The 20,015-nt window shown below is 36.9% G+C and overlaps 2 protein-coding genes across 3 annotated transcripts; one reads left to right on the plus strand and one right to left on the minus strand.

The window, feature by feature from the left end:
* Positions 1 to 5,378: 5,378 nt before the first annotated feature.
* On the plus strand, positions 5,379 to 12,598 carry LOC116307646 (centromere protein N). Its single transcript, XM_031717921.2, has 8 exons — positions 5,379 to 5,628; positions 7,129 to 7,185; positions 7,687 to 7,775; positions 8,018 to 8,188; positions 9,310 to 9,411; positions 10,063 to 10,150; positions 10,867 to 10,994; positions 11,519 to 12,598. The coding sequence occupies exons 1-8, from the start codon at positions 5,433 to 5,435 to the stop codon at positions 11,759 to 11,761; spliced, it is 1,074 nt and encodes a 357-aa protein (XP_031573781.1). The 5' UTR covers positions 5,379 to 5,432; the 3' UTR covers positions 11,762 to 12,598.
* Positions 12,599 to 13,261: 663 nt separating this feature from the next.
* Positions 13,262 to 19,859, minus strand: LOC148909512 (ribonuclease P protein subunit p40-like). Of its 2 annotated transcripts, XM_089033527.1 has the most exons (8): positions 19,736 to 19,859; positions 19,257 to 19,404; positions 18,912 to 18,980; positions 17,643 to 17,732; positions 16,204 to 16,329; positions 15,608 to 15,827; positions 14,505 to 14,642; positions 13,262 to 13,498 (listed from the first exon to the last, which is right to left on the minus strand). In XM_089033527.1, the coding sequence occupies exons 1-8, from the start codon at positions 19,853 to 19,855 to the stop codon at positions 13,300 to 13,302; spliced, it is 1,110 nt and encodes a 369-aa protein (XP_088889653.1). In that variant the 5' UTR covers positions 19,856 to 19,859; the 3' UTR covers positions 13,262 to 13,299. The 2 variants fall into 2 exon arrangements, with proteins under 2 accessions (XP_088889653.1, XP_088889654.1); XM_089033528.1 differs by lacking the exon at positions 17,643 to 17,732.
* Between the last annotated feature and the right edge of the window lie 156 nt (positions 19,860 to 20,015).

Below are 20,015 nucleotides of genomic sequence, written 5' to 3' on the forward strand. Positions count from 1 at the left end.
AAATTATTCAAAATGGCGCACCGAATATTAGAAGGGTGTGAAATGTAGCACACTTATCATGAACAGTGTTGCGTTTTAATGCATGTCAGTCACAGTACTCGTCAACATGCCGTCACAATGCGACAAGATCAGAAAATATTCATTTACTCGACAAAATAAGCCGATCTTTTCTACAAATTCCTTTAGAAATATTATTCAACTTGCCTTTATTTGGATATAACTAGCTAAAAACTAGTGTGAGCTGCGTCGGTGTTTCTAATGAAACAGTAATGATGAAAAGGTAAATTATACACCCTGAAAAGATGAAAAAGCTTACTGACGTTTCGGACGCTAGTCCTTGGTCGGAGTAAAAGAGCTTCCTCTTTTACTCCGACGAAGGACTAGCGTCCGAAACGTCAGTAAGTTTTTTCATCTTTTCACGGTGTATAATTTACCTTTTCATCATAACTTGCCTTTATTTGGATATGTAAATCGCTAGTTACTTTTTGTTGCAAATCTTCGAGTTGTTGACCGAGACGGCGGTTAAGTGTGTCTAATATCGATCGAAGCCTAGGGATATTTTATCTCATAACCAGTGAACAAAAGAGAATCTACGAGTAAAAATGACTTGAAACTCGGTGAAAGCCTACTACGAGGAATTGAAGGTCGACAACTTTATTATTTAAACACGGAAGAACACCGAGTATGCGCTATTGCGGGCGTCTAGTCAATATGAATCAAACGCCCGCAATAGCGCTTATTAACACCAGGGTCTTCTCCCCGACGACTGCCATGATTTGGAGTCGGCAGAGAGGGCCCTGGGGACGAGGCTTGCTCTGGTTGTTATCGTAGTTGAGCGCGCCACTCCAACAAACCAGCGGTATTGCAATGAGCGTAACATCAAAACGAGACTATCGGGTCGTGCTAAGAAATTTACTACAGAACTTCGAGTGGTCACAACAGTTTTGATGGATGTCTTTCTTATAAAAAGTTTTTTGTCGTCTTTCTAACTATGGTCAAACCGACTATAGCTTTTGGATGTATGAACAGTTTGAAGGCAGAACGCAATAAATTATCGTGGCTTATGCTACCATTGATAACTATAAAAAGTTACTCGCTGAATGGCATGGCTCATCCAAATACGTCGAGAGAACTGTGAGTTACCAAAACGTCTTACATCTATAGTCGACATTTCGAATATGAATGCTTCATTAAGCCACTGGGAGGAAAGATAAATGATTTGAAGGCGAGATGTATGCAGTCCAAGTTTTTTGTTTTTACACTGTGCACACTATGCGAAGAGGCTCTTGTTGAAACACCGGTTACAAGTGCTCTAATTCGTACGGATGTCAATTTTGTTCTTTAGGCCCTGGCTAAACGAGGAAACAAGTTTCCAGAAACATGTTTCCCGCTCGCTTGTTCTCCCGATGATTCCAAGTTTAGCCACATGCGATTTCATGTTTCCAAGACGCATGGAAACAATGTTTCCCAATGTTTCCTCGTTTAGCCACGAAAGTCAACATTCTAAAAGTTCTTTACTTAGCAACGCTAGCTTTATCTTGAAAGTGCGCATGCGCTAACCGATATTAAGTAAAGATGTTTCCCGATGTTCCCTGACAGTTTTGCCACCTTTGGAAACATCATTTAAGAAAACATGTTTCTGGAAACATGTTTTCTCGTTTAGCCAGGGCCTAAGTTCTCAAGTATGTTAAAAAGAGTTGTTCGAATCTTAACTATCCTATCTTCGTTTAGAAATAGGAAGCGAATAGCTTTACAGACTCACAAACTTGGGGCTATCAAATAAGGACCGAATAATGCGATGGTCACGACTAGCAGACTAAACGCTCACAAACATAGCATAGTTTGATTCATGTTTCTTTTAGATTACCAAAAATTCGACTGCCGTAATCAATATGGTAGTTTACAAGTCCGGGTATGTTTGGCCGTACGAACGATCACTACATTTCTATCTTTTCTACGATAAAAGCGAACTTTATGGCACAGATACTGGCTTCAAAAATGTCACACAAATCCCTTGTCCTCCATGTGGCTTAAAAAAGCATTCGGTATTTGAAATTATTGCTACAAATGTAAGAAATTGTGTCGACTGGAGTGTTCTTTCAAAATTTTGTCAACCGGGGCAAATTATGAATTTTGTTCGGTGGCAAATGCCCGATAGAATTCCTTGCCTTCTGCCTTCTGCCTTCAAAACTGTGGTCATACCTTCAAAAGCTATATAGTGTTTGACCACAGTTAGGAAGACAAAAAAAAAAAAAAAAAATACTTTGTATAACAAAGATATATTTATCAAAATGTGATCTCTCGAAGATTTGATTTCTTAGCAAGCTCTTCGAAGCTCAACCCGATAGTCTGGTTTGTCGGAGTGACGTGCTCAACTGCGATAAAAGCAATTCGTGTTGTACTAATGGAGTAAGAAGATTGCATGCAACAGTCATAAGCAAAAGCTGTACTGTGTAAATCGCTCTTTCACTGCAAGTAAAGACAACTACTCACCTATTGCTGCGTTGCTTGCACCACCTGTTGGACCACTTGTTATGCCTGTTGAAACATTTGTTGGACCACTTGTTGCGTTAATTGTTGTGTTACTTGTGGGGCCACCTCTTGTTCCAGATGATGCACTACTTAATGCACTTGTTACACTCAAAGGGACTGCGATTGACACGCTTAGCACTATTATAATAACAACTGCTACCACAGCAATGATGGCCAACTTCTTTAAACCATAACGAGTGCGGGCGGGCTCAAATGCTTGAACTCGAGTAGTGCGTCTGATGCACGGAAATATTCTTGACCAGAACGCCATTATATTTGTTTTGCAAAGCTCTTCTCGACAAGAGCGAAAAAGGTAATAGTTAATCTAAAATAAAGGAAAAGTTTGTCGTTTAGAAGTGGTGTCTGATAAACAGGATTTTCTATGACATTATGTTAGTAAAGATTGCACACCCTGCTAATTTCTGACCAGTCCCTAACTATTACAATTTCCTCAAATCTGATACACAGTCAACTCTCGTTACAGCGGACACCCTCGGGACCGTCACTTCATGTCCGTAATAGCGAGCGTCCGCAATAGCGAAAATTATTTACGGTCATTTCTTTGTCAGTATTTTTGTATTTTGTATTTTTGTACTTCTTTGTCTGTATTTTTGTATTAAAAAATGAAAAATAAAAAAATACGGCCGCTTTCACTCGTAAAATTATCCGGCTGTAATAGTGTAATAACCTCTATTTGTTGACTCGTATGATTACAGACCGAATAGACGACTTGCACTAACAGGTCACGTGACCCTACCATGTATGGAAAAATGTGCTTTGTCATCCAGCATTTGCCATTCCATTTTATATTGAATGTCATTTTTCCTTTTTCGCTTGTTGTGAGCTAAAACTCCGCCACCCTACTAATGTCGAGGTGCTCTTTTCATTTCTGTTGGTCATTTTAGCGCAGCTGCTCATTTTAAAGGAAGTGGGGTCACGTGACTTGTTAGTGCAAGTCGTCTATTGGAATCCACTCAGTCCTATTTATATCATTATTAATTTCCTAAAACAACAAGTTAAAATGAAGTACTCTTTTGTCAAATTTTGAAAAAACCTAATTATAAACTCATAAAAAACCCGTTGCTTGTGTCTTTCTTGTCACCACGTTTGAGTACAATTTTTTTGGTAAATTGAACAAACAAAATGCCATATTTCGAGCTTATTTTCAAAACGTTATTCAAATATTTTAAGTTAGTCATCAAAAATAGAGTTTAAAATCGATGTCATGAAAAAATTCCTTCTGTAGCTTTTCTAAATTTTTAGTTTTTAATTTTTTTGTTCAAAGCTTGGTTTTTGCCATTTTTCTTTCGAAAACTTGTCAAGGTGGTAGTATTCAATAACTCGAAAGCGAGCTCGGGACATCTTATTTTTCTTTACATTTTTAGAATCAGCGTTAGATTCTGTACATTAACATATCTTAAAAAGTAAAATAAAACATTTTTGTTAATAAAGTTTTCTAATTATTACTTGCTTAAGTAGTCAGTCACCTTAAAACAGTTTCAGCATGTCAGCACTTTTACGCTTGGAACTACGATACAAATAAGTTAAAAAATATTGTCCATAGCTTCTATGGAATATGATGAGATTTATCTGGCATTAATTTACCTTTTTTAGGGAGGATAATTTCCTTTAAATTCAGGTTAAAGCAGTTAGTAGTGTTGTTATGGAGTCACTTCTTCGCGTGCTTCACGTTTGCTTTTGAAAACAGCGACAAAGATCACGTGATATTATCGTCCAATCAAAAGCATCTCCCTTCTGATAGAAAACTTGAGAAAAGTACTAAGCATATATTTTAACTTCACAAACAAATTCCTCTAATCATCATCTTGAGTAAAATAATTTTTTAAATGATATTCGTTTCCAGTGAAGTTGAGAAGTATGATAGCCTGCCGTGCAGACGTTTTTAGTGCCGGCTCGTTCCGTTTTTAGTGTCGGAACGAGCCTAAAAACGTCTGCACGGCAGGCTAGAAGTATCCATCGATCAAAGCAAATTTAGTTTAGTCAAATCCAACTAGCTATTATATCATCAATACTGCGTTCGGATTGGATGATATCCTACCAGTAACGAAAAGCTAGTGCCAACTTGAAAACGAAAACATTAAATTTAAAGTCAATTCAAAACTTGTTTGCACCTATATTTGACCGACTAGTTGGATTTGACTAAAACAGTTAGTGTTTTCGCTCTCATTGCCTGAGTCAATAGCCCATTCATTCGACCGTACAACCTAGAATAAAAAGAAAGAATTAAGAAAGAAAAGAAAGAAAGAAAGAAAGAAGGAAGGAAGGAAGGAAGGAAGGAAGGAAGAAAGGAAAGAAGAAAAAAAGAAGAAGAAGAAGAAGAAGAAGAAGAAGAAGAAGAAGAAGAAGAAGAAGAAGAAAAAGAAAAAACATTCAGACGAATTCTGATAGCGCTCACTAGTGCGAGCAGTTTGAGAAACCTTATTACTTGATTGTACATTTGGGCGTTGACAACGTTTGCGCAGGACGCAGGTCAGTCAAGGCTTTCTCAAAATTTATCTAAGACAGCGCATCTCTCATCTTGCCTGTATTTAATGAATAACGATATATGATGATACGAATGATGACATCAAGAGAAAACGAACATATTCTCTGTGTGTAATAAGCAAAAGGTATCCCAGTAAAAAATTACATATGTTTTTAATCCGTCCCATAAATTTGCTGTAAATGCTGTCGTAAATGCTTTCATACGTGCGCGCATTTGCCGTGCTCTCTTGTTGGGTTGCCTGTGGAATCAGAACTCGTGAGGCCTTGTGGGTAAACTCCAATCCTCTATTCTGATTGGTCATTTTGATATGTTTGGCGGTAGTTTTCGAAAATGGCGGACAAAAGATAACAGTATTTTTTATTGGAGAGCAAAAAAATCTTTTTTATTTTTTAAAATGCATCGCGATGCCCTCAAAAAGCTTTTTAACAAGTTCAAGAAAGATGAACTTATAGACGTTTTATTAGATAGAGGATTTTTAGACGAAGGTTTTCAAAGAACAACTGCAACAAAATCAGCAAGCGTCAGTCGAATTTTAAAACTCCTGTGCGAAAAGTTGTCCGATAAACAAGTTGCCGTATTGGATTTGATTTGTAAGTAAACTATGATCTTCAAGTTAAACATTTTTACTAGTGCTGATTCAATTGCTTGTTTGATTTTGTTCTTTTAAGTTTTCTTCCCATCAGCTGTGTCGAACAATCAAATGTTAGGTGGATAGTGCTCTTCCATGGATAAATCCTTATCCAGTGGATAAATCGACGCTGTTATCCAATAAATTTATCCACTGGATAGTGCTATCCACCCTTCCTACAACCGGTTCCAGTTAATTTACCATTCATAGGTGCATTTTCCTCTTGGAATTTACCCTGCGAGCAGAGGTTTATTTTCTGACCCTCCTTGGAGCCAGCTCTAAGGAGGGTCAGAAAAAAAACCTCTGCTCGCAGGGTACTTGGGATTATGATTGAAAAATAGCAATAGAATATTACTTATGATGATAGTTATATTTGCTTATCGAATATTATGAATAAATGGTGAGGAAAATACTGTAGAAATCAGTCAACCAGGGAGATGTCTAAATCAGATACAAAATCGTCCTCATTCACATTCAAATTTAACATGGATTAATTCCCTGTCAAAGGCAAAGTCAAGTCTGCAATCTCAAAATGTTTAGTAGAACATGAAATTACAGCTATTACAAAAAAGATTGAAAGGGCAAAATGCTAATGGTGATAAGTGATTGGTAATTGCACAAGCAAAAGGAATGATTGAGTAATAAGAATGTCTTCATGTTCATTTCTTAAATACCTAAACAATGTCTGCACCATGAGACCTTGGATGTAGAGTTGACGATATTGTTTTTTGGTTCATGTTTCCATGATAGTGTGACCACATTTCTTTCCTGTTTATGCTTTCTGCATTTCCAGCACTCATATTCAGTACCATTGGACTTACTGGTTGTAATGCCCTTTTTTGAGGCCTCATTCACCAATAGCTTGGGTACTATACTTCAAGCCGGCCTCAATTGCTGACACTGAGAGTGGCCACAGCCAGGGTTTTGTTGCATTACTCAGTGGTTCTTTTACTTCTAATTTTATTGAGACGGGACCGTCATTTAACGTAGTCATCCAAGCCCAGAGGGATTCACAATCCCCAATGTTAAGAGCCAGGTTTTGACACCTCGATTTTGGAATGAGCCAGGAATCAAACCCAGAACCTCCCACACCAAAGCCGGGAGCACTAAGCACTGCACCAACGAAGCTTTTCTTAGTCATATGTGATGTTTAGTCCATTGTCTAAGGGTTCTTTGGAATCAGTTTGGTCATGAAATCACCATTCCCCATACACAATAGTCTGATCTGTTTACACCTGGCTTTTCATATTGTATATGTGACATAAAGTACCTTCCATTTTTGTACCTCTATAATTTCACTCTGAATCCAACCCTAGTTTTTTTAACCTTTTATCTTGTTATGCATAGGACCCCACTGCTAATGACTTTAGTTGATGGTTTGATTGATTGATTGATTGATTGATTGATTGATTGAGATGCTAAATCATTGCTGATATACTTGTATTAATTATCTTATTTTCAGATCACCAACTTCACCCTAAAACCAAGGAATGGGATGTCTTTTTATTGTCAGGGTTTGGTATGTTATTTGAGGTTTCTATGCATCAATTCAACAGACCTCTAACCTTGGGCATAACATTTTCCTAATAATCTTTTCTTCGTATACGAACTTTATTGACCTCATCATTGCATTCTCAAAGGGATTGACTCAGATTCGGAATCTTTGCCACATACATAGGTAACAAAATTAAAAAGAGGCTCCAGAGCTCTCTAGACTAAATGAAATGACAGTTCAAACCCCTTTAATAGAGTGTTAATGCAAGAAACATGCAAACTCTGTGTCTCCAGCTGCATGCAGAAATTTGGTTTTTCACCGCCATCAATCAAACCTTATCAGTCGGTACCTTTCATATTTTTGACTGGCGGCAGCAAAAAACCAAATTTCAGCATGCAACTCGGAGACACAGAGGTTGCATGTTTATGAAAATTGTAGTAATTAAGCAGCTAGAACCAGCCTTGCTTCCATGATTATCTTAAATATTTAATTTCAAAAATATCCAAATATCCCCTTTGTTTATAGATCCTGAGAGAGCTAGAGGCAGTGGATTAACAGATCCCAAGAACTTTGAAACCCAAATCTGCTCAAAACTACAGCTATACTTTAATGTGGTAATGCTCCATTTTGGTGTTCACTTTGACACAACGTCTCTTTTTATGGGGGGTAGGGTCACACGACCTGTTGTTGCAAAAGACTTATTAAACTGTATACTCATGTGTGATGCTGAGTCCAGGAATCAAACCAGGGAGAAGTTACCAGATTTGAAGGACAAGTGCATTCCCTTGATTCCCAATAATGATATTACCCCACTTCTATTGTTTTTCTAAACGTTTGTAATTATTGTCTGATGCAGGATGTTTGTGTCCAGCTTTACAACAATGCACTGTGGATCCATCTGGCGTTCTTAGAAAATAAAACTTCACAATCCACATTTAAGGATAAGGTATATCTTGTCTACTATCCCCTCTCACCCTACATTATGGTAACGAAGATGAAAGCAGCTTACAAGCAGTACATCTTACAGGTTAGTCAAAGTCTCAGTCTGTACAAATAATTCTTGCTTTTGGTTGATATTTCCCTAATATCAGATTTGAAGATATATACTGCACTATATCTAAAGCAGTGATAACTAGTAGAGTACTAGCATGGAATGCATCAGTGTTTCTGAATATAACAGCAGGAACTTGTGGATAAATTGAATCACCGTAAAAAGCTTTGTGAAACTGGCTTTTCGGACGTTAGTCCTTCGTTGGAAACGTCAGTTTCACAAAGCTTTTTACAGTGATTCAATTTATCCATAGGTTGCTGCTGTTATAGAGCACAGCATTGTAATTGATGTTTTCATCAGTTAAGTGTGGGCTATGTAAAGTCCATGGCTTTATTATTAATAGTAAACATAGTATTAATACTTAATAGTAAACATATACATATACTTATATTCGCTATACAGGTACGTGCTGCCAAACAGGGTATGGTTTTCAGCAATTCTACTCTGGAACAGGGTATATAAAATCGCGCTCGCTCTGGGACAGGGTATATGAAATCACGCTCTCTCCCCTCTGGAACAGGGTATCCATTTTCGCAATACCAGAACAGGTTATAATTTTCAGCAATCATGCTCTGGAACAGGGTATGAATTTCAGTGATTTTACTCTGAAACAGGGTCAGGGCTCAGCGGCACATCTCTACCCTAAATGGGTAAGTGTACCCCCCACCCCCCCCTCCCGGAATACTTGTCTGCTGTTTATGGATTTATGACAACATTCCAAAGTTATGGCAGGAAAGCATAGCTCAACATAATATTTTACAGTACCGAAGAACAGATTGAGAAAATATTGAGCAAGACTTGGAGTCTTTTAGCAATTTCATTGGGTCTTTATTGTGATGGGAATATATATATTTCTGTTTACAGTAAATTGAAAATTGAAATATTGTCGGGTCAGTAAGGTTAGATCATCAATGATGCTAATGAGGCTAATTTTATGCATATTGCAGTTTTGCATCTCTCCAACATAATTGAACTGAACGAATTGTTACTGGACAAAGCATTTTCTCAGGCTTCATGCTTGAGTCAGTAATGCAAACACTCTCTAAATGTAATTAACACACAGTGCATCATAACTGTGATAATTTTACATTTGACAGGCTGTAACTGATGTTCTTGGTTGTACGGAACTTAAGCAACAGAAATTATCAGGAAAAGATGTCCAGTCCTTGGCAGATTTGTTGCTGAACAAAAAGAGCCAGGTTAGCATTTTTGTTTGAACCCATCCTTCCAACAACTCATATCCGCCCATTTAACCCTCCCAACCATTCATCTATCCAATTATTCATTCCACCCATCCATCCATCTTCCCATTTATCTACCCATTCATCTCCACCTGTTTAACCATCCTATCCATTCATCTATCCATGTCCATTTAATTATTCAACCCTCCCATTCATCCACCCATCCATACATCCATCCATCTAGTCATTCATCTCCTCCCATTTACTCATCCATTCATCCATTCACGTTCATTCAGTTATTCCACCCATCCATTCACTCATCCATCCTTCCATTCCATTCAATATCCATATAACTAATCATTTTAATAAATAAAAATGTTTGAAATATACAATTTTATTGGTATATATTAGAGAAGATATTAGAAAGTCCATATATAACAACCTTGTTAGCCTTTGCTACATGTATGATTGTGTAGTTCCAGAAAATATTCATACCTCACTCACAGAGGAAATTGGAAATTCTGAAAAGGAGGGTCAGAGAAAGAACAAAATTACTGGGGGTAGGGGGGTCCTTTTACAAATTACACCTCCATGGCGGGGATGTGGACATTTTCAGGAACTACACATTACATTTATTATGTTCAATTGGTTCATTCTTGCTATTCTAAGGGTTATTTCAGTGAATTCAGGCTAAAGAAAATGGATTCCAATCCTCTATGTCAAGAAAACTCTGCAAGACGAAAGAGGAGACATTCTGGTAAATATTTTAATTTGCTGTAACCTTACATTATGGAGTGACTTGAAAACCAGCATTAAATTGAATAGGACGTTTGCACGATGGCATTATTGACCTCTACTACCAGACTCCCTTACACACTTTCTTTTGTTCAGTTAATTAGCACCAATTGTCTTACTCTTCTCATGAGAGAATAAAAATTCAAAGAAAAAGAAAATTTGTGAAGCATCTGAAATTCCTATAACACTGGGTCCGGATGTGCCTTATATAGGGTATACAATTTCTTATTTGTCTTGAATAGGGTATGGATTTTTCACTCTATCCGAAATGGGTTTGAGTACCCCAGGGGGAGGGGGGAGTACTCCCCTATATTTTCTATACAGGTACGTGCCGCCAAACGGGGTATGGTTTTCAGCGATTCTACTCTGGAACAGGGTATATAAAATCGCTCTCGCTCTGGGACAGGGTAATTATGAAATCACGCTCTCTTCTCTCTGGAACAGGGTATCTATTTTTGCAATACCGGCACAGGGTATGGTTTTCAGCGATCTTGCTCTGGAACAGGGTATGAATTTCAGTGATTTTACTCTGGAACAGGGTCAGGGCTCAGCGGCACATCCCTACCCTAAACAGGCAATGCTTGAGTACCTCCCTCCCCCGGGTGAGTACCCCTCCACCCCAGCATACATGTAGCCTAGGGTTTACCCATTTTATTTCAACTTCTTTTACAAATTAAGGTGAAAAAGTAATCGTTGAGTCTGAAATAACAGAAGAAAATAAAGAAGAAATTGGGGAAAAAGACAAATGGATGAAGAATGCTTTTGGTTCATGTGATCAGCCTGTTTTGGAGAAAGTAAAATTTACCGTAAGTTTTCATGCATGTACTGCTGCAGCTGTTTTTGATAACCATCTAGCCTCATAAGTTAGCTATTCATAGACTCATAATGAGTATCCGTACCATTATTGATATCATTAACAGTCTGTCCAACAGTGTTAACAGGGTTCGTGCTACTTCTTAAATTCCTTGAAAACTCCTTGAATTTAATTCACGTTTTCAAGGGCACTTGAAAAGCTCTTGAATTTTACGATTTTAACTAAACTCCTTGAAAACTACTTGAATTTTTGCTTAGATCTAGTCAGAAAGATTGTGCAACCACCACGTAAAACCTTGGCATAGTCAGCTGAACATATTCCTTGAAAATTCATTTTTGGGTCCTTGTATACTCCTTGAATAGTCCTTTAATTTTAAGTGGTTACCTCAGCACAAAAACTGTGTTAATCACTTCATTACAGAAACCAGAGATATGAACAGGCACTTTGACAAGATTCTTGGGGGAGGGGAGAATCATACAAAAAAATTTTTCATTTGTTTTCTCTTTTTCTCTGCAGATGGAGACTAGATTTAAGGGATCAAAAGAACAAGACATCACCAAAAACCCCTTTAAATGCACAGTCAAGTTCGAGGGCCCAAGTGTGATTGAAGGAATCAAGAATCTTGGCAAAACAGGAGCTGCAGATGTCCCTCTTCCTTCACATCTGTCTACCATACATTCACAGCAAAGAAATCATTTCATCTTAAAGGACAGGAAAAGACCTAGGGAAATGGACTCCTTGAAAGTATCTCAGCTCTAAATCATTTGGAGAACTAGTGAAGAGGCGAAGCTGAGTGATAGGTATATTTATTTGCTCATGTCCCGCCCACAAAGATGATTGGCAGCTAGAGGAAAAAACAAAATCCAACCAAAGTTTTGAAATAGTGGGTCGCCATATACAGTAATTTTCACTGTAACAGCAATCAACAATCAATATTGCCCTATTTCATTATGACTATAAATGCACAATCTACAGCGTTTTCACTCACATGAGAAGACAGCCATGTTGAAGAACAAAAACGTTCTGCATAGTTTTTGCATAAAATAGAGTTCAATTCCTGGAGTATAGAAAATGTATAGATTTTGGTACAGCACCAACATGGTTGCTGCAATGTCACTTGATAATGCTCCATTACACATGTACTTCATTGTTACCCTGTAATGAATTTTAATTGCAAATCAAGGTCCCTTTCCTATGGTCTGTACTCTTGTCGAATATGGAATGATGTCAGCATATGATCCAAACTCTAGTGGAACCATGAGTGCAGCGAGATCATATACTGACGCCATTGCATGTTCGATAAGTTAGTCAGAGTAGACCATAGAAAAGGGACCTCAATTTTGTTTACCACAAAAAATTCACTAACAAGCATTTTTTCAACGTTTTTTAGTGATCAAAACAACCAAAAAAAGGGCACTTGTTGACATCGGCTTATTTGTCTGTCCTCTTATCGATTGCAAAAAATAGCCAATCAGCATGCGAGAAATTAACAATTATTATTTGTGGTTAAAAGTAAAAAATTTTAAGGACTGTTCTAAGCTGAAGTCTTAAAATACTTCATTAAAATTTTTATACTTTTTAATTTTTGATTGATTGACATGTAAATTACTCTTAGTCTAGTTATTAAAGAAATGATTAATACTATTACTAAAATAAAATTAATTATAGTTTTTTAAATTAATTATTATGACTTTGCATTTTAATGACTGAACAGATGTTTTAAAAGCAATGTAGGCACCCAAAAAATGGGAGGGCTTATAATTGTGATGGGGGGAGAGGGGGTTGGAATATTTGTGTAAGTAGACATTTAAGTAATTGCCCTATTTCACTATGGCGTCACTGCTTGTTTATGTGGGGGATAGAATCGCCAAATCCAATAGAAAATTCAGCAAAATTTGCTCCTAGCGAAACAGTTAAATAATATGTGTTAATATGTACTAAAAGATATTCTGAGCATTTGCTGGCTATTCTACTTCTCTTCGCAGATTGATACGGGTTTTAGAACAATTTTCGGTGAAATTGCGTTGATTTGACCCCCTCCGACAATCATGATCCTTTGCATTTAAACAATATATAGATTGTCTCGATGTGACGTCATAGTGAAATAGGGCAATTGGGAGGGCTTATGATTGGAAAGACATTTGCGTTAGGAGATTAGTGAACTTATAAGTGGGAGGGATCATAACTGAAAGGCATATCATCATAACCAGGATTTTACAGGTAGTGATGAAATTTGATTAGCTAAAATTTATAACCAGATTCAAGATTTGAGAATGCCTTTATTTTATTTACAAAGTTTATGAGCATACATCGTTGCTACCAAGAGCCATGTAGCACCAGTATATGTCACTGGGGAAGATGATCATAGTGTACATGTTGTCTCCTTCATAGTGGAAGCCATGCTCATTCTTGAGCCAACTAACAGGGGTGTCGGCAAAACCCCACACATTTAGAGCTATCCAGGGTGGCTTTTCAGGTGAACACTGAAGGAATGATCTAAAGGTTGTGATAAACAATCGTGTGACATAGTGTGCAAATGGTGTGTAAAACACATTTAGAGCTATCCAGGGTGGCTTTTCAGGCGACGCTTAAGGAATGATGTAAAGGTTGTGATAAATAATCGTGTGACTTAGTGTGCAAATGGTGTGCATCAATTTTGTTGGGCACTGAGTAGTTTCAGAAATTATTATCCATATTGATAGCACCCTCTCCCAAGTGTTGCTTAAAGAAATGATGGCCCCCTTAACCCCCCAGATAGCTGGAATCCCTGTGGTTTGAACAACGCAGACCTCACATCACAAAAAGTAGTTCCTTTGCATCACAACAAACTTTGCTTGTCATTTGATAAGTTGATTCTGCTGCCCCCATTTCTTTTAATGTAAATTATGTTTTTTTCAAGACCAAGTCTAGTTCCTCTTGCATTATCAGAAACAAATGCAATTATTCTCTAGGGAATGAAATTTGGTGTTGAATTCCAAAATCTTAGACAAGGTTTACAAAGTTTTTAAAACTTTCAGTCCCTGATAGGTGGGCTACCTGTGTTATGAATTACACAGGTATCCCAATGGTGTGAACATTGTCCTATATACTTATTTCAATAACGTTAGTCACTAGAAAACTACCAAAGCTGAGACCATCGAGGATTATGGGTAGATATAATTTACATGTTTCAACCGTGTCACAAGCATTGATGGATTTTCAGACCTCAGTTTGAATCAAAAGCTTACCTTGTTTGAAATGAAAGTTTAGTTATTCTAATGATCCTCAGCAATCTCAGATTTGTAGGTTTTTGGTGACTATAATTGAGTATAGAGCATTTTCACTCAAATGACAAGCCACATTAGTGTACCAAACAATAGAAACTTCCTGCACAGTTTTAGCATAAAAATAGAGTCCAATTCCCCAAGGGTAGAAAATGTATTGTTTTGGTACGCCAAGATGGCAGCTGTGATGTCATGTGAAAATGCTCTGTATGTCATTAATATTCCTTTTGCAGACATACCTTGATGCTTCTAGTAAATTGAGGATTCTTTGTGGTGTTATAAAACCTGTCCATTGACATTTTACCATTTCTTTAGAGACTGTTGAAGGATTTGGACAGGTAAATGTTGACACATAACTGTCTGGTGATCCCGATGAACTAGATAAAAAGATAATCAAATAATGAACAAAAATTTAATTGTCTGAAATGGTTTATGGCGTGCAAGTCAATAAAATTAATCCCCTTTGATAATCTTTTGCTGTAGGGGCAAACAAAAGAATAATAATTGGAAAATGGCCATGGTCTATTGACAGGAATTAAGTATATCTAGATGAAGGTTGTTTAGATGATGTTTACCAAGTTGAAAGTTTATCTGGATTAATGTTTTCAAATCATTATTATTTTATTTGTGTAAAAGGCGAGGGGTCTAGTAGCCCCCCTGGATCCCTCCTCCCCCCCCCCCCCCCCTTGCTATGTTAACCACATCTTCAACACTGGCAATGTGTCAATAGAGATAGAGGTAAATATATAAAAATGCTTAGTTCCAGAAATTATCCATACCCAATTATCCATAACCACCCCCCCCCCCCCCTGTAAGAGGGATTTGGAATTTCCGCGGGGTGGGTGTACAGAGAAAGAACGAAATTACAGAGTTTGTATGAGAGATAATTGGAATTTCTGGGGGGTGGGGTGGGGATATCAAAAAAAAAAATTATGTGGGTGGGGTAGGGATAATTTCTGGAGTTACAAAATAATTTTTAGTTACACGGGGTAATCCTTTCAGTGTGAATGATACACTCTTGTCAATATTGGCTAGGGGCTGGCCCATTGGCTGCACAATAATATACGAACTCTTTACCACAATTGATTGGGTGTAAATAAATAAATGGTTTCCCATTTCATATGTCAAAACTTGAAAATAAGATTCTTTGCTTAATTTTTTTTTTCACCAAAATTCAGGTGTCTTCTAAATGTGCAACCATTAAACAAAGAAATAATACTCTAGGAAATGAGGAGTAGTCTGAAATGGGACAAAATTACACCCAAGGTAATAAAAGAGGTCGATTTCCTTAATATACTAATTCAAACACAACTACCACATTTAACAAAGTTCTCAAACTTACCACTCAATATCACAGTGAATGCTACCAAGCCATTCATAGAAACCACTAGCACCAGCACAGCTTATGTTGTCGTTATCTTTGTCTGTTAACTGTGTTTCCTGAGAGTTTACAACTGGTATTCTTGCATTACTTAGAGATCTTATATCTTCTTTATTTTTAAATGGACAGCATTTATATAACCTGAAGTGGGATTGGATATCCTTGATGTCTAGTTTGTTGTCTAGAAAGAATTGGATAAGGTAGTAAGATAACATGTGAGTTAGCATCTGTACACTCCAGGGCCTGGTTGTATGAAGGATGGATAACGCTATCTGATGGATAAATCTTATATCCAGAGTGGATAAATTCATTGGCTAACAGCATCGACTTATCAATGGATAAGGATTTAACCATTGGATAGCCCTATTCACCCTTCGTACAACCTGGCCCAGTGGATAAATCTCAGGGCTTGACCCAAGATCACGTTTCACAGACAAATGTTTTCAGGAGACATGGCAATTTTAATGATAAATAATTCTTGGTCACGGTTGTCGTCACCTACTAGGTGGCAGCAGTTCTACTGATAGATTAACAGACTACCTTCCTTGTTCACTTACCTGTATCTGTCCAAGTGAAGACAAATTCAAATTCCAAGTCCAAATGCTCTTTTAAGCACCATCTTACCCTCTCATAAAGATTTTTCCCAGGATGGAACGATGGTGATTTTAAATCAATTTCAACGACTATCAAAAATTAATAAAAAAGATACAATAAAAGCATTAACTACTAGAGGTTATGTCAATAACTTGATCATGGATTAGTTAATAGTTAATAATTAAGCTTCAGTGTCAGAAAATAAATACCAGTATAAAAATAAGTTGAGGTTATTATTAGCAATTATTCGCCGAAGGTGAAGTGAATATCGGGGAATATTAATTTTACTGAGACGCAAGTCTTTGAGCAGCGAGGTAAATATTCTCCATATTCGCTTAGCCTGAGGCGAATAATTGTTTTCCTGTACCAACTTGTGTACAGAGTAACTTATTTTTATATACAACAATTCAATAAAAACAAACAAACAGAAACTTGCAGTTTGCATGACAAATTCATGCAAAACTTTTAGCAAAACTTTTAGGCCATACTTCGTTGCCTTTTTAGTATTGATAGGAATGGCATTTACTTTCATTTTTTCAATTTCCTCATCTGAAATTGTAGCAAAATGATTGCTGGTAGATGCCATTTTGTTGCTGACTCAATATTCCAAGATTCAGAGGTGAATATCGTACAATATTCACCTCCAATTAACCAATGAGCATGCGTGTTCTTAGGAAGTACACAAGTTGGTATATGCTAATTCCCGATATTCACTGAGCCTGAGGTGAATAATTGTTTTAGTATAAATACACAGGTGATTCTTTCAAAAAAAGAAAAAAAAGAAGATAAAAGACACATTTTTAAACAATGAAGCAGCTGGCCACCATTTTTATCACTGGAGGTAATTATCGTGTGATAATCTGAGTTTCTCAACCAATCAGCGTGCGAGATTTTCAATGATCACCAACCTGTGTATTTATACTAATGGTATTTAAATCTAAAGCTATACAGAACAGAGAAAAGTCAAAACAAACAAGTATCCTGAGGATGGAATAATGGACCTCTAGCTCTGAAGGCTGCCAGGGGGTACTCTTGCCCGTTTAGGGTTGGGATGTGCCGCTGAGCCCTCTGAACCCTGACCCTGTTCCAGAGTAAAATTGCTGAAATTCATACCCTGTTCCAGAGCAAGATCGCTGAAAACCATACCCAGTTCCTGTATTGAGAAAATAGATACCCTTTTCCAGAGAGGAGAGAGTATTTCATATACCCTGTCCCAGAGCGAGCGCGATTTTATATACCCTGTTCCAGAGTAAAATCGCTAAACCCCCCCCTGGGTGAAGGCTGCTCACAAACCAACTCTGCCTGCACCTACTTTTGCATGTTGCACTATCAGTAATAATCCACTGCAGATTTCTAAGTTATATAAACAGTGCGGATCCAGGGGTAAAATAGTACTACTTACTAAATCTTAATTTGTTCTGGAATATTGACTGCTTTCCGACCAGTCCAAGCTCTTCGTATGTGTCTTTATCCAATGATAACAACAAAATACCTAAGCATGTTAGAAATAAAACAGACTGACTTATAGCACCTCAGCAGATATATGTCCCTGCTAGAAAATGTCTTTCCAAAATTGGCAGTCATTTTGACCTGAGTAACTAATTGAGCCAGTAATTAGGTATGACCTATGTAAAACTAATTTGGCCAGTCAGCATATGACTGGCTACTGACCAGCTGTTATTTTTAGCCCTGATGTCCACCATTTCTTGGTCATCAGACATTCAAAAACCATCAAAATGTTCAACAACAGTTTGTTTTTGTTTGGTTATATAAGCTTTAAAACTAGTTCATTCTCCACTATCCCTGAAAGCACTCCAATGAACTAGTGAGTACTTTTTTTCCACACAGCAATTAAGTACAAGCGAGTACACAATTGTAAAACAAGTTGAATTTTTTTAACTATTTGTGTTCACAGCGAGTACACATTCAATTTTAGCCAATCACAAATTGTGTAGATATCACATGATACAGCAGTATAGAAGAACTTTTATTTGTACCCATTATAACATTATTTTCTAATTTGATACCTTATTTATGTTAAACAGATTGAGGGGTACCAACTTCCAAAAATAACTAGAAAGCTAAAAATGCTTGGAAGTCGGTTTACATATTCTTAATTAAAAGTCATTACATTTAGGGTCGGGATTTCTGCTATTTACAATTATAATAATGAGCATAATAACACACCGTATAAACACATAGGCAAAAAAGTCAATATGATTGAAAAAGTGACAAAAAAGACATAAAAACTATGCAAATACACGTGCACACGCAGCGTACAAGAGCATCATCAGTCTTTACAGTATATTTAAGTTAATTTGTAAAAGTATTAAAACTTGATCTTAATATTTAGAAATTAAATCAATTTTCAGCTTTTTCTTAAATTGATAAAGAGACAATTTCTTAAATGATTCATCAATAGAATTCCAGATTTTAGGTCCTTGAAATCGTATGTTAAATATTCCATAATTAGTTCTAGCCTTGGGTAAATAAAAAGACTTTTTTGTTGCTGCTCTTGTATTATATCCATGCACCTTATCAATAGTAGTATAGAGGCTTAATTTGCACCATCACCTACAGGTGCCCAAATAATACACCCTGGACAGCCTGTGGTTAGATGGCAGAACAATAAAATCCCTTTGCTCTCAGGAATTTATTTCCCTTATATTACCTGTTGGTAGTACTGCAACACAATTTTCAGTGTCTAGTTTGGTTTTCCTGCTCAAGGCATAAAAATTTCCTAGAAGTTATGAATAGAGAAAATTATTAGATAAGTGTATCTTGTACTTACTTGACATCAGTGCTTAAGCATATCTTAGTTATTAACGGACAGATGGAGGGACAGACGAACGGATGGACAGACGTATGGATGAATGGATGGATGAATGGATTGATGGATGAATAAATGAATGAACGAATGAAGAATGGGAATAATGGATGGATATGTACAAATATGGACTTCCCAGAGGATGTAACCTCCTTATCATGATATTAATAATACAATATGTAAGCTCACCTTGTCTTATAAACTTCTCAATAAATTCCTTTTCTATAAAAACATGCAGTGGCAAAACTGCAACACAAAATTCATCCAGCGATGGTAAATGTTCTCTGAAATAATGCTTTACTGTTCCAATGGCACATCCTGGAATAACTAGAGAAACCTACACATCAAGAAGAGAAAGAAGGTAAACGCTTGAAAAACTTATTAATTTGCATCATAGTTAATAGTTAATAATAACATATTAACTATGTTTGCATTAATTTTTTATTTAACGCTGAAACATCCTCTGTGTTGATCTAAACTTGTAAGTAGTGACATAGTAGGTGACTCACAGATTGAAATGGATACCTTGGGTGTTTTGCGGAGTGAGGAAAGCTGTAGAAAGCAGAGAAAAAACCCTCGAATCGAACTGAAGACTGAGGTGGAGAGGCTAGTGCAACGCACCACTACGCCTTCCTTGATATTATTGTGGGAAAAACACCAACACTTACAGAATGGTTGAAATAATGCTCTGTTATCTGTTTTTTGTGTCTTTGTTTAGTATCTTCCAAGGAATTCTTCTCAAATACCAATCTTCTTTTTGGAGTTTTAAACTGCTTGACGTCCGCCATATTGACCGCGAGTGCCTTGAAGAGACTGGTAACCAAAAGCTATGATGCAACTTTGTTTTACAAGAATCTTTCATTTTTTTCTTTTAATCTCATTATCTTTTTGAAATGGTGCAAAGACTGAACAGCTCGTTCTGTCAACCAGGAAAAAAATGAAAACGTA

This window comes from Actinia tenebrosa, unplaced genomic scaffold (assembly GCF_029948245.1).
Source record: "Actinia tenebrosa isolate PJP-AT-01 unplaced genomic scaffold, QUT_ActTen_1.0 PGA_scaffold2__45_contigs__length_23673736, whole genome shotgun sequence".
Taxonomy (NCBI): Eukaryota; Metazoa; Cnidaria; class Anthozoa; order Actiniaria; family Actiniidae; genus Actinia; species Actinia tenebrosa.

What these genes read in the sequence shown, in the direction of transcription:
- LOC116307646 (XM_031717921.2), top strand. Translation starts at nt 5,433, where the DNA reads ATGCATCGCGATGCCCTCAAAAAGCTTTTTAACAAGTTCAAGAAAGAT. An exon ending in CTTTTTATTGTCAGGGTTTG is followed by an intron (nt 7,186 to 7,686) that starts GTATGTTATTTG and finishes CTTTGTTTATAG; the next exon opens with ATCCTGAGAGAGCTAGAGGC. An exon ending in TGCTGAACAAAAAGAGCCAG is followed by an intron (nt 9,412 to 10,062) that starts GTTAGCATTTTT and finishes TGCTATTCTAAG; the next exon opens with GGTTATTTCAGTGAATTCAG.
- LOC148909512 (XM_089033527.1), bottom strand. Translation starts at nt 19,855, where the DNA reads ATGGCGGACGTCAAGCAGTTTAAAACTCCAAAAAGAAGATTGGTATTT. An exon ending in CTTCACTTGGACAGATACAG is followed by an intron (nt 15,828 to 16,203) that starts GTAAGTGAACAA and finishes AATTCTTTCTAG; the next exon opens with ACAACAAACTAGACATCAAG. An exon ending in ATTCACTGTGATATTGAGTG is followed by an intron (nt 14,643 to 15,607) that starts GTAAGTTTGAGA and finishes CTTTTTATCTAG; the next exon opens with TTCATCGGGATCACCAGACA.